We start from the raw sequence: 12,211 nt of genomic DNA, 5'->3' as shown, positions 1-12,211 counted from the left end.
GCATTGTGGCTAGTTTTTGCTTCTTAGTGCCATGTGTAGGGACTCCCATATGATTAACTGTGGAAGAGGGTTAGTGCTATGTTAAATGCCCGCAGCACTAATTAAACATACAACACTTGATGAGAGAGAGGACTGCATACAGACTCCTGTGTGATAAATTGCGGGAGTGGGTTATCGCTATGATATATAGTGTGCTCGTAGAACAACATCCATAATAGTGCATTTCTTGTAATCAAGAAAGAGAGAATCTAGAGCATGAGGTACTGGAAGTTTGTATAAATGGAGAAGGGGAGAAACATGTAAATAAATTGTTCGTTATACTCCGTGAACTGTCATTGTGTAATTCGGATAGGTTGTATGTGCATGCTAATCAGTAAGGCCTGTCTGATGCCGCAGTGGTGGCGTTATTGCCTTGTAATCAAGGTGTTCGATACCTGGTGTACTCACATAGTGGTTCAGATCGCACTTTAAACTGTAGGTCTAGTTCCGATTAGCCTTACTATGCATAAAATGGACTTAAAACACCAAATCAATCAATCATGCTAATCACTAAGGAGTGTAAAGTATGTTGATGGTTCGACTACATATTAGAAACCCCTAGATAAAAAATAAACCGCCGGCCTGGATCATGTAAATCAGATATAAAGTAGGGTTAAGCCGATACTGATGCTAATGTATTGGTATCAGCTGATACCAGTGGTCACTGATATCGGTAACCATCAGCTGAACTTTTTCTACAGATACCATTGTTCTTGAGTCACTAGATCTGCGGCCAAGAGCAGCATTTGTTCTTTTCAAGAAAAGTTGGTTCACCCTTCCTTGTGACAAGTTGGAAGGCCAGCACAAGAAGTTCTGTAGTTTTCCGGACAAATCCCCCCCCCCCCCTCTCTCTCCTGGAAAGCAGATGATTGATGAGATCAAAGGCATAGACAAAGTGAAAGCTGTGACCAAATTTCTCGAAGGCATGCGTGGAAATAAAAGAAATCATCCATTTCCAATTCCTGCTCGCACAAAAATAGAGATTGTGGTAGTTGGTAATACTATGGAGTCACCGTACCGGATGCAACGTTTCGAAGGATCTGGTTCAGTAGAGAAGGGCCAATCCCGTGGCCTGCAAGGTGTCCCGACTTGTTTCCTGTCAATTTTGATGTGTGGGGTACATGAAAGCCTTAGTTTACGCAACATCAGTGCTTTCCGTGGAAAATCCCAAACAAAGAATCATTGATGCGACTGAAGAAATGCGACGCTCTTTCACTTGAAGAGTAACTAGAACAGAAGTAAGGAAGAAGGTTCGGGCATGGATTCAACACAGAGGAAAACATTTTGAGAAATACTTGTTAACTAAATCCATTATTGCCATACAAACGTTCTTTCATTTCATTGTTCTTTCAATTTCCACTTCCACTCTACTTGTCCCGTTGTTATTAAACTTTTTTCCAGATTTTTTAATTTCTTGTGAACATTATAATATGTCGTTGGACAGCTGATAAAACAAGGAAGTTTTTCTCGTGATTTGTACGCTTAGTGTCTTATTGATATTTTGAGATATTTGCTGTTTTTTGGTAAGCAACTTCATTGAAAATTTAAACATAGAGTACGTTTTGACCTGCTCTTTGAAAATGTTCGGACCTTTTGATTGTTTTGTTTTACTGTTCATAAAACATTGTCAACATGTTGGCATATCGATCACCACTTTTTTCTTATTTTAATTTTGAATCTGGAAATCTGGAGTTTTTCAACAAAATCAATAAATGTGGAATATGTCGAAAATGGACCGACTTGGTATAAGGTACATTAGGGTTAAATTTTTTGCAAATTTGCTGTCCTATCATGCCTTCAGAGGAATACGTAAAGTTTTAGGTAACCGTGTATTTTTACGTTGCTTTTCTCCCTCTCCAGGTTAACCCAAACAACAAGAATAAATAGTGTTTACATGAAATTAAAGAAGAGACAATCCACCGATTTTTTTGGTGTAATTGCAACATTTAAAAAGTCTTGCAACATTTCAAAAAAAATTCTTTGCATCCTCTGGGTCTAGAGAGAAGTTCACATGAAAAAAAAATAGCAAATACCACACGACATTGTAGTGTTATACTGCTGCATAAGAATAATTTGGAAGTTATTTAAAGTCATTAAAGAAATGTGATGTAACTCAGTTAACTAGCCTTTGTTGTTTTAAATTGTAATTATACAAGTATCGGCATCTGAATCGGTGAAAGTATCAGCATTGGTTCAAAGTTGTACCGGCTCAGCCCTAATATAAAGCAATACAATAAGAGTTAAAAGTAGTTTTACTGGTGGTAACTTTTCAGAATTTTTTTTTTTTTTTTATACCAGTTATCTTTAAAGTAGTAAATTGTTAGTACACAGTTCTGATGAAAAATTATATTTCCGTATGCTACAGGTTAACTGGATTGCTTGAACAGTAATGGGCTACATAGCAATAATTTATTCTAATAACATAGCAATACTTTATTCTAATAACAAAACTACTTTCTAATGCTCTTTGTTTTTCTCTTCATTCCAGATTACAGAGAACAAACAAGGAAAATAGTAGGGAGCGTACAGCTTTAATGCAGCCAAATCCTGTGCATGGTGACCACTCAGTTTTATCTAGCTCACAAATTACTTCACTATGTACTCCCACGTCCTCACATCCAAAAGGTATTCCCATTCCCAACGTTCCAAAGCCTTTAGTGCCTCGCATGAGGAATTCAATAGAAGGTTTGAATCAGGAAATCGAGAGGCTAGTTTTGAAAGGGGCCTCTTCACAGGATGTCGACAGAGAAGAAGAAAAGGTAATAGGATACAAAAATTACTTTTTGTCTGTATATTAGATCTGTGTTGCATGATATCTTACTCATTTAGTAAAGGGTAAAGTTGAGTGGAATGCTTTAAAATTTAGTCCCTGTAGTAAAGCTGTTCAACGAGGAATGTGGGTAAAATTTTGTTTTGGGTTGGGCTGAGTCAGACAGTATCATATATAGGGCTTGGAAGTTGATAAAATATCATATTTTTTTTCTGAGCTTTGGAAACAATGCTAAAGCTGATATCAGTCCATTTCCCTTCAGTTGAAACCAGAAAACATTTTGCATTTTTCAGTACTTTTTGCAGTTTTTATTGCATTTTTCTTCAGGTTTGAGGTTTATTTTTCTCTTTCCCTGTTGTTTCGTGAATTTTAAATAATTTGGTGTAATAAGTTACATATATTTAAATTTCCTGACATGATCTTTTTTAGCAGTTTTGCGATTATTCGAAAATACGTACAATCGAAAAGCACATTATTTTTAACTGGAATCTTTGTCAATGGATTAAATAATTATTTGTGGTAAATTTATTTTCCTGCAGCAAATTTAAAATAGTTTTTGTGAAGCCTACGTTGGGTTCTCCTTCGTGACCAGTATTATCGCTTTAATCTGTGGTTTTGAAGAGAGATTGGTCAGAACAAGAAAAAATATAATCTACTGTACTCGAAACTCAACTGTATTTTCAGATCCTGGCCGACCACTGTATCGTGCAAGTCCCACTCTGAAAGGAGGTGAATGACTTGCACAGAAAAATCTCGATGTATTTTATGTAACCTTGAAGTAAAAAAAAACACAGTAGCACTTATTTGTTTTCCCCCTTTGCTTCATTAGTTTGAACCACCAAACAAAGGATTTTGTAGAATTATTCAACCACTTTCTTGTAATTTATGAAATATTAATGTTTTGATTTTAACAGCGAATATTATTTTTAGGTCATTTTTTCAACATTTGTTCAACAACCTTCGCAACCATATATATGGGATAATATCAATTTGAATTTTTAAAATACCTGCAAGTGTCTGTGCATCTTGCAGGTTCCACAAAGTGCAATAAATCACTGCAAATTGCCTATTTTATATTTTGAATTAAGAGTGGATTTCATGAGAATATAACAGCCATTTCAAGCTATGTGAACCTGCATATTTTAAAGCCAAACTCTTGTAGATTGATGTGAAAAAGTTGCAGTGGCATTTTTTTATTGACATTTATGAATATTCTAAAGCATAAATCTTTTCAGTGTTCAAGTATCAGTTGAAATCGGTAAGAATATTGTCATTAATATTGTAGTAACCCTGGAAGCAATGTCTATGAAATCTTATCCATCCAGGAGGTACAGAGACGAGACTTTCGTTTGTTTCATCCAGGCACTATGTAACAAAGAGCACAAGTATTCTCTCACCCCCCCCCCCCCCTCTCCATCCGTCTGTGCCAAAAACAAATTATATTCAGTGTTATGTAAAGGAAACTAGTTTTTAACATCTCTACCTCTTTTAGGTTATTTGTATCTGAATATGAATGATTGATAAAATGTGTGCCCATTTTGGTGTGTATCTCATTTTGTCTTTGTTGCTTATCTTTAATTTGTGAACCGGTGTGTGTATGTGGTGTCATTCTGATAGTGCCTTTTTGGATTTTTACTTACAGGAAGCTTTCGAGTAGATCAACATTAGTGCATTTGGGGAAAAAAGTTTCAACACTATAAATATACTGTATTTACTTGACCACCTTGTGAATAAGCTGCACCCTTGTATTGTAATCAAGATGTTATTGTTAATTGAGGCAGCTGTGAGTTTTGTCACTGCATTTCACATGCAACAATTCATACAATAAAATTTATTTAACTCATTTTATTAACTAATGTTAAATGGCATAAATACAAGCAAGGCTGATTCATGATATAAGATGATAATGTTTCTTCAGCACTTTGCCTTCAGTTGGCTATGCCCATGTAAGCTGCATAATCATTTTCTACCACATTTCCAGTAAAAAAAAAAGTTCATGGGGTTCTAGAATAAATATGGCATGCCTGTTGAACTGTTATTCTGGTTACAGTTTTAATCTAGGAGAAATGCCTGCAGAGTGTCAAAATGTTGAGAAAATAAACATAATCATTTCAACTAAAGTTGTGGGAACAACATTGCAGAGATTAATATTTTTAGTGTATGTAGTTGTAATGTTCATGGTTTCTCTTTCATATCTTTCATATTCTGATTTATGTGTCTTTTCTCAGACATGTCAGCCAACTCCTGAGGGGCATAGGGCACCATTAGCGGATCTCCTCAGGTCAACTCGGTCAGTCAATACACAAACGCCAGGTGCTGGTCGGGACTTCACGGAAAGCTCACAATCCTCAGGTTTGTCACATATACCAAGTTAACATTTTAACAAATCAACATAATTATAGATGTACAGTCTGTACAGATGTACAGAGCTGTACGAATGTGAGAAAAATATTCCTATCTGAGACCACTGACAAACATAGAATTCAATCCATGTCTCCAGTGTGGTTGAATGTCCTACCAACTAGATCACCTGACTCTGTAGTCAAAAAATTTACAAATCATAATAAAAAAAAGGGGAGTGTGTGGTTGAAGAATAGATGAGTAGTTTTCATTTTATGCCAGGATTAACACAAAAAGAAATAGAAGAATTAATAGAAAACACCATATTTAACTGGAAATGAAACTAGGATCACAAACATACAGTATTATTTCAACCTATAAGCATTCTTTGTATACCCATTAAAAGGTGCAGGAATCTCAAATGAAATTTAGCTGTACATGGGACAAGCAAAGAGGGTTGTTAAACAAGAACAGATGATCATGCTGGCTAGAGTTTGAGGAAGAGGAGAAGTTGTACATGTGGGCACCCCCTCTCAAAATCTTGAAAGTTCAGTCGGAGAAAGAAAACTCATTCCATCTTGCTGTTTACAGACTATATTGGGTGCATATCTGGTCAGTCTGGCCCTAATTTCCCATTTGTGTGTACATTTATCATCATTTTAGACTTAATTACACACATGTCATCCCTCTCATGCGGAAATGGAACTGCTGTTTACTCTTGAGTAAAAGAAAGCTGAAACAAAACAACATTCACTGCTCTTCTTAAACTAAAATTTTTACTACACATGCTTGCGAATTTAATGGACATATATTTTTGCAAATATTTGATAGCACATGAAATGCTGTTGGTTCATCATTAGAATGAACTTCTGTAGTCTTACGAAAATATTGTAGCCTACAATGTTACATAAAATATAATTCATCCCCCCCCCTACATTGCTTGGAACTTCCATTGGCTTGTAAAAGCTTCATTTTTTTTAGAGTAGCTGTTAATCTTGTTGATTAACAGCTACAAGATTCATCTACACTGAATTCCACAGTAAGAGGGAGGCAACTGTCCCCCCTCCTCCCTCTCTTGATGTGTATGCCTATGCATGAGATTGGTAATTGTCATAATATTAAGAAGGTGAGGGGGAAAAATATGTAGTAAGTGTGTGTTGAAAGTAAAAGATAGAAAAACCAATAGGCATTCACATAATTTTTATTTTACAAATTTTATACATAGTTCACTTTTCAAGATAGTTGCTACCATTAGCCAAATATTTATTATGTCTGGGAACTAACTTCAGTATTGCAGAGGCATAGATGTCTGTCTGCCTGTTGAACCACATCATGACTTCTTCTTTCTTCGAAGCATTTCCCACTGAGATGTTTCTTTGGTGACATTTGTGGTGAGGACCCGAACATTGTTGTGAAGCAGACAGACCCCATGTGCCAACATTCCCCTCCTTTTTGGCCTCTCAATGCCATTCCAAGGTCTGACAAAAAGTAGTAGCATTAATTGTTGTGCCAGGAGAATGCCTTGTATGTCCAAAAAAAACAAGTCCTGTTTTTTTTTATTGAAGCATGTGGTGGTAATCCCAGTTCATTTCCATTAATAGTGGTTCAGACACTGATCTCAGTCCTCTGCTCTGCATGGCACATGAGAAAGTTCAGTGCAGAGCCCATCCATTTCATTTTGTTTCTGTCCATTAACATTTTGGACACCCAGCATGCATTGTACCCTGTGGTCTTAGACACTTTGGTAACAAGGTCCAATTCTCTTATTGTCAAATGCAGATTTGTGCAAATTTCTTCAATTTTGTGAAGGTCATCAGAGATAGCTGAGCCCCCCCCCCCCTTTCTTTATCTTGAACACCAGCCCTGTCTCCTGAGAACTCAGTGCCAGTTCCTCACATTTTGTTGGTTCATAATGTACCCATAAACATCAACAATTTTTTATGTGAATTTCTGCGGATGCTCAACTTTTGCATTGAGAAAGTGTACGATGGAATGCATCGTGCGTTTGGTAGGATTGTGGATTGGTGCTGCCATTTCAAACATACACTTGTTACTTGGTGTAGCATTGCCGAACAAACATTCAGAGAAAGCCTAAGGGTTCAGGTGAAAGCCAGTGTGGCCACATTTGGAAAACAAAAATTTCCCTTTGATCTACGTGGAATGTATCTACTTTTTGGATATGCTTCATAATGCTTACTCATTCATTTATTTACTCATTAATAAAACTGCAAACATTATTAATGGTAAATGTGGGAAGACAGCATAATTTTTAAGATTGCATGACTGTGTGACATGCATACTGTATACATACCCAGTACTGTATGGTATTGCGATGACATCCAGCATTCCAGGACAAGCATCGAGCATTTTTGGGTGCCAATAAGTCTCATACCTGTGTATATCTTGAACTGCATATGCTACGTTGAAAATCCAAGCACTTTACATCGCAACTTGCCTATTTCCAACAACTTTCCCCTGTTTCCATTTTTCGCTATGTGCACTAATAACAGAGTTGCTCATGGGAACGGACTTCGAATTACCTTATATTTCTAAGAACTATGAATATAAATATTGGCTTCATGTACGGTTCAAACAATATTGCGGTTATATTTAATTTTCCATTTCTGTTATACTTTTACTTTTGAATTATATTAATTTGACTATCAAAATATGTTAGCATGCTTTACCTAACCTACCATAACCAAACCTAAATCTATCGTAACTCCGAATCCCATTGGCATCCCTTTTTTAAATTTTACAGTTTTGGAGTAAAAATGTAGGTAGGACATAATTTTTTAAAAGATATTAAGACTCATTTTTGAGAAAATGGCTACCAAAATGTTGATTACACCACCTGCAATTGTTTTTAACCCTGACAGATTGCCTTCTGAATCACTTCTATAGATGCCCTGATTGCCCAAATATTGCAATTTAAAGTTAACAGGATGTTGAAAAAATGGTCAAAATCATACATTTTGCACCCCTGTAATTTCGGAAATATAAAATACAGTATATGGATCTGTAATTTTGCAAATTATCCTATCTCAGGTGGCCTGTTCAAATTCCAAACTAACTAAAATATGTGAGGTTGAAAAGTGCTTCTTCATTGGTTGACTTCACATGGAATGAACCAAATGCATTACTCATGACTTCATGGAATGTTAACCATTATGTATTTGAGTGAATCCTGCAATAACTTCATGTTGGTACATATTTATATTTTTTTATAGGACCCCCATCTCGTGAATCAGTTTCTCCACCTATACCTGGGATAATGGACACTTCACGACCTCCCAGTGATTTACAAGGTACAGTAGTGATATGCAGACTATGCATTTAATGTTTACAATGCAAGAGGAACGAATGAAATGAGATAAATTTACTAGCTTTTATTTATATTTTTGAATTTTTTTTCAGCCACCGGATATATTATTCCATATTTAAAAAAATCTTTAATTTACTGCACTTCTTAAACCAGTTGCATGGGAAGAAGGTAAGAAGTGAACAGGGGAAGAATTTTTTTAAATGAAAAAAAATATCTTGAGGAAACCAACACGAGGTTTGAGCTCTTATGCTTTTACTTTATTGTATCACTTGTTTCATTCCTATCTTCATTTTGTCTGAAGCTTTCGCAATTCACATCTTAACAATTTATTTGATATACTCTGTCCTGGTATTGCCATTCTTTTCTTCCTGGATGATGTATTTCTGCAGCCTTCTCTTGCAATGTGAATGTCTCAAAACAGTTTAGTTTGTTTCTCTGTCCATTTGATTTTTAACATTCTCTTCTAGCATCAGATTTTGATGGCTACCTTTCGGCTGTCTTACGTTTTGCGTCTCTATACTTTCCTCCAGGCAAATGCCTTTAGGAACCTCTTTGCTGCTTCTGTGTTCCTGGAGGTTGTCCTTTAGTGGATGGAGTCTCGCATGCTTGGAAAGCCTCTGCAGACGGGATTTTTTCAAGCGCATGCTTTCAAACGTGCCACAAAGTACAAAAAAATCATAGTTTGAGAAGTAATGGTAGAGAGATGAAATTCGTTTTCTTTCTTAAATACAGAGATTTTAGTGGAGGTAAAATTGTGCCTCCCAATAAGTAATGTTAAAAGAAGAAAACTGACATTTAAAAAAATTGACATATGGGTCATTCCACATCAAATCAATGCAAAAAACTAAGATTTTGACAACCACCAACTCAGATTTCGATGAGATTTATAGCTGAAAGAAACCCCCTAAATTTTTTTTCACTCTATCTCAAACGGTTTTCATTTTACAGCACTTTGAAATGTCATTAAATCAGCATTGTCTCACTCTTGAGACGCTCGACACAAGATACCCTTGCTTACATTTTATTTCTTTTTTATTTCTTTTCTCCTTAACCAATCATCAGATCTCTTTGAAATTTTACACAAAGTTCAATGAAATAATGAGGATTTCAGAAGAAAATACATCAGCACTCAAATATTTTTACAAATGCCTATAAAAAGACTAATAATGGACTTGTAGCCTAATTTTTGTGATGGAAAAACTAGGTTACAAAATCTGAATTTTCATCATGTGCGTATGATGGAGAACCAAAACAGGGTGGCAACAGACCTGGGAAAAGTCAGGGAAATGTCCGGGAATTTTGTCTTGACTTGACTTTTTTTTCTTCTTCCCCCCCCCCCCCCAATCATCTTTCGTTATGGAACTCTGCACGGGAACAGGAAATCTTGTTGCTAAGTTTCGGCCTCAAACTTTTAGGTCCCTTTTATGCACAACACAGCCACTGCACCAGAAACCAGTGATTGTAGGAGAAGAGAGAGAGAGAGAGAGAGAAATTTCCAGAGGGGCAGAAAAATGTGTTAAGCCTCTAAATATTATGTGGAAAATAAATTATCATTTTTTCTTGTTCATATGGGAGTAGTAAGGAGATAGAACTGTCAACAGATGGAGGGGATGGGAGTGGGTGGCGCCATCCGATAGTTGTCGGACGTCGTAGTAAGGCATTTTGTTGGACAAACTGAAGGAACATGGAAACGAATAGGCTCCATTGATACATACGATTTTTGTCGAATATCGCCACCCGACAAAGTATCTCACTACAACATGCAACAGGAATTGCATGCATGGCACTCGTATGGAATTGATTCTTGTTGGATGTCTTCGGACTGCAAGATCCAACAAAAATCGCATGCATTAAGAAGATCTTTAGACTGCAAATATGCTACTGAAATTTAATTACTCTTCTGGCTCACTTCACCTTATTTAATGTAGCAGTGCTTACGAAGGTTTTCTTTCATCATCCTGACTTATTACTGGTTTCGCACAAGTTAACATAAGTTTACAATGACATTGCACTATTCTTAGATATCAAGAAGAATCCAACAAAACGGGATATATATTGAATAATATCACAAAACAGTGAAACATAATTTTAAAAATGTTCAAATGACCAGTGCTGGACTATTTGGTACGGATTGACCCTGAAGTTTTACGCAATGTCCAAAAAATGTAAAATTTTTATTAGAAGGATTAAAAAAACAAAAAAAAATATTTTGTGTAGAGAAAGAGCATGTCTTGGCAATGATTTTCAACATCAAGATCTTTTGGTTCCATCATACCCACATGATGAAAATTCGCATTTTCGTAACCTAGTTTTTCCACCACAAAAATTAGGCTACAAGTCCATTATTAGTCTTTTTATGGGCATTTGTAAAAATTTTTGAGTGCTGATGTATTTTTTTTCTGAAATCCTCATTATTTCATTGAACTTTGTGTAAAATTTCAGAGATATCTGATCATTGGTTAAGGAGAAAAGAAATAAAATGTAAGCAAGGGTATCTTGTGTCGTGGGTCTCAAGAGTGACAGACAACACTGATTTAATGACATTTCAAAGTGCTGTAAAATGAAATGGGTGACATGACCTCGTTGAAATGGCGTGGAATGACCCATATGGCATGCCCCTGTGCCTTCCCCTTCCAATAGGCGGAAGTGAATGAAAAATGTACTATGTAGTAGTAGTACATTCCCACAACCATGCAAAGTTTCGTTGAGAATAGACTGATTAATAATATATAAGAGCGGCAGTTTTGTTAGCTTTCAGAACAATTTCCAGAATTTCGCTTCTAGCGTCCGCTCTATGGATGCTTAATGGACCATATTCGGAGGAACGTACGACAAGAGACCACCCTTTGAGGAATGTAATGTCTGTGTCCCATCAAATCTTGAACTTTGGGCCTTTGCCCCCGCATCCCTTCTTGACCATTATTTGTCACACATTGCTTAAATTATTGCTTTTTACTCATTATTACATGTAAAATTTAAATTTTTCAAAAGAAATACAGTAGTTGAGGAGTTATAGCCCTTTTCCTAAAATGTAAACCACAGTAAAAAACTGGAAGAAAATTACTTTTTTTAAACGCCCTTGTTAATAATAGTAACAATGGATATATTGTTTTGTAATTCAAGTATGTAATCCCTTTAGAGGTATGCACTCCAAACGTTGCTAACACCAATTTACCTGGCTGGTAACTTCAGAACACTTGTTCGAATCACATGGCCAGGATAGCTAAATTCCTATCTGAAAGTTTTGAAGCAAACTGTTTTCATAGCAGAGATATCACACGCAATTGGAAGGAAGTTGCCATCTGGGCGGCCACCAAGCGGGCTGCCGACAGGCGCACAAGGGACAGAAAAATGCACTGTATAATTTTGATTTTCTTATTTAAAAAAAAACATTATTTGTTAACCATTAGTTAATGTAACTAACCAACCATTAGATAGTTAAAACTCAATTTCTGTTCAGTTTTTCTTCTCATAATTACTTTTAACGTGTGAAGTGTACGTATATTCTAATAACTTGGTTACGTGGAACCATGGCCGTAGGCAGGAAAAAATTTCGGGGGGGGGGGGGGGTTCATTCATAATTGTTCCCATGGGTGTCGCCAGAAATTTGAATAATAGAAATAATAACAATAATTGTACAATAATAATTAAAATTTCATAATAAAACAATTTTATTCCATAATAATAATACTAATAATAATTATTATTATATTATTGTTATATCCTTGAGGGGGCTT

The 12,211-nt window shown here is 35.9% G+C and overlaps 1 protein-coding gene across 2 annotated transcripts in view; it reads left to right on the top strand.

The window, feature by feature from the left end:
• Nucleotides 1-12,211, top strand: part of LOC145982728 (protein FAM117B-like) — a 49,193-nt gene that overhangs the window by 16,851 nt on the left and 20,131 nt on the right. For both annotated transcript variants that reach the window (XM_083116090.1, XM_083116089.1), the window contains exons 4-6: nucleotides 2,528-2,798; nucleotides 5,038-5,161; nucleotides 8,380-8,457. In XM_083116090.1, the coding sequence (XP_082972216.1) occupies nucleotides 2,528-2,798; nucleotides 5,038-5,161; nucleotides 8,380-8,457 (473 nt within the window). The remainder of the gene's footprint in view (nucleotides 1-2,527; nucleotides 2,799-5,037; nucleotides 5,162-8,379; nucleotides 8,458-12,211) is intronic.

Source organism: Lepisma saccharinum, unplaced genomic scaffold (genome assembly GCF_977018435.1).
Source record: "Lepisma saccharinum unplaced genomic scaffold, izLepSacc3.1 HAP1_SCAFFOLD_376, whole genome shotgun sequence".
NCBI classification, from domain to species: Eukaryota; Metazoa; Arthropoda; class Insecta; order Zygentoma; family Lepismatidae; genus Lepisma; species Lepisma saccharinum.
This window is presented reverse-complemented; position numbering and strand designations above follow the sequence as displayed.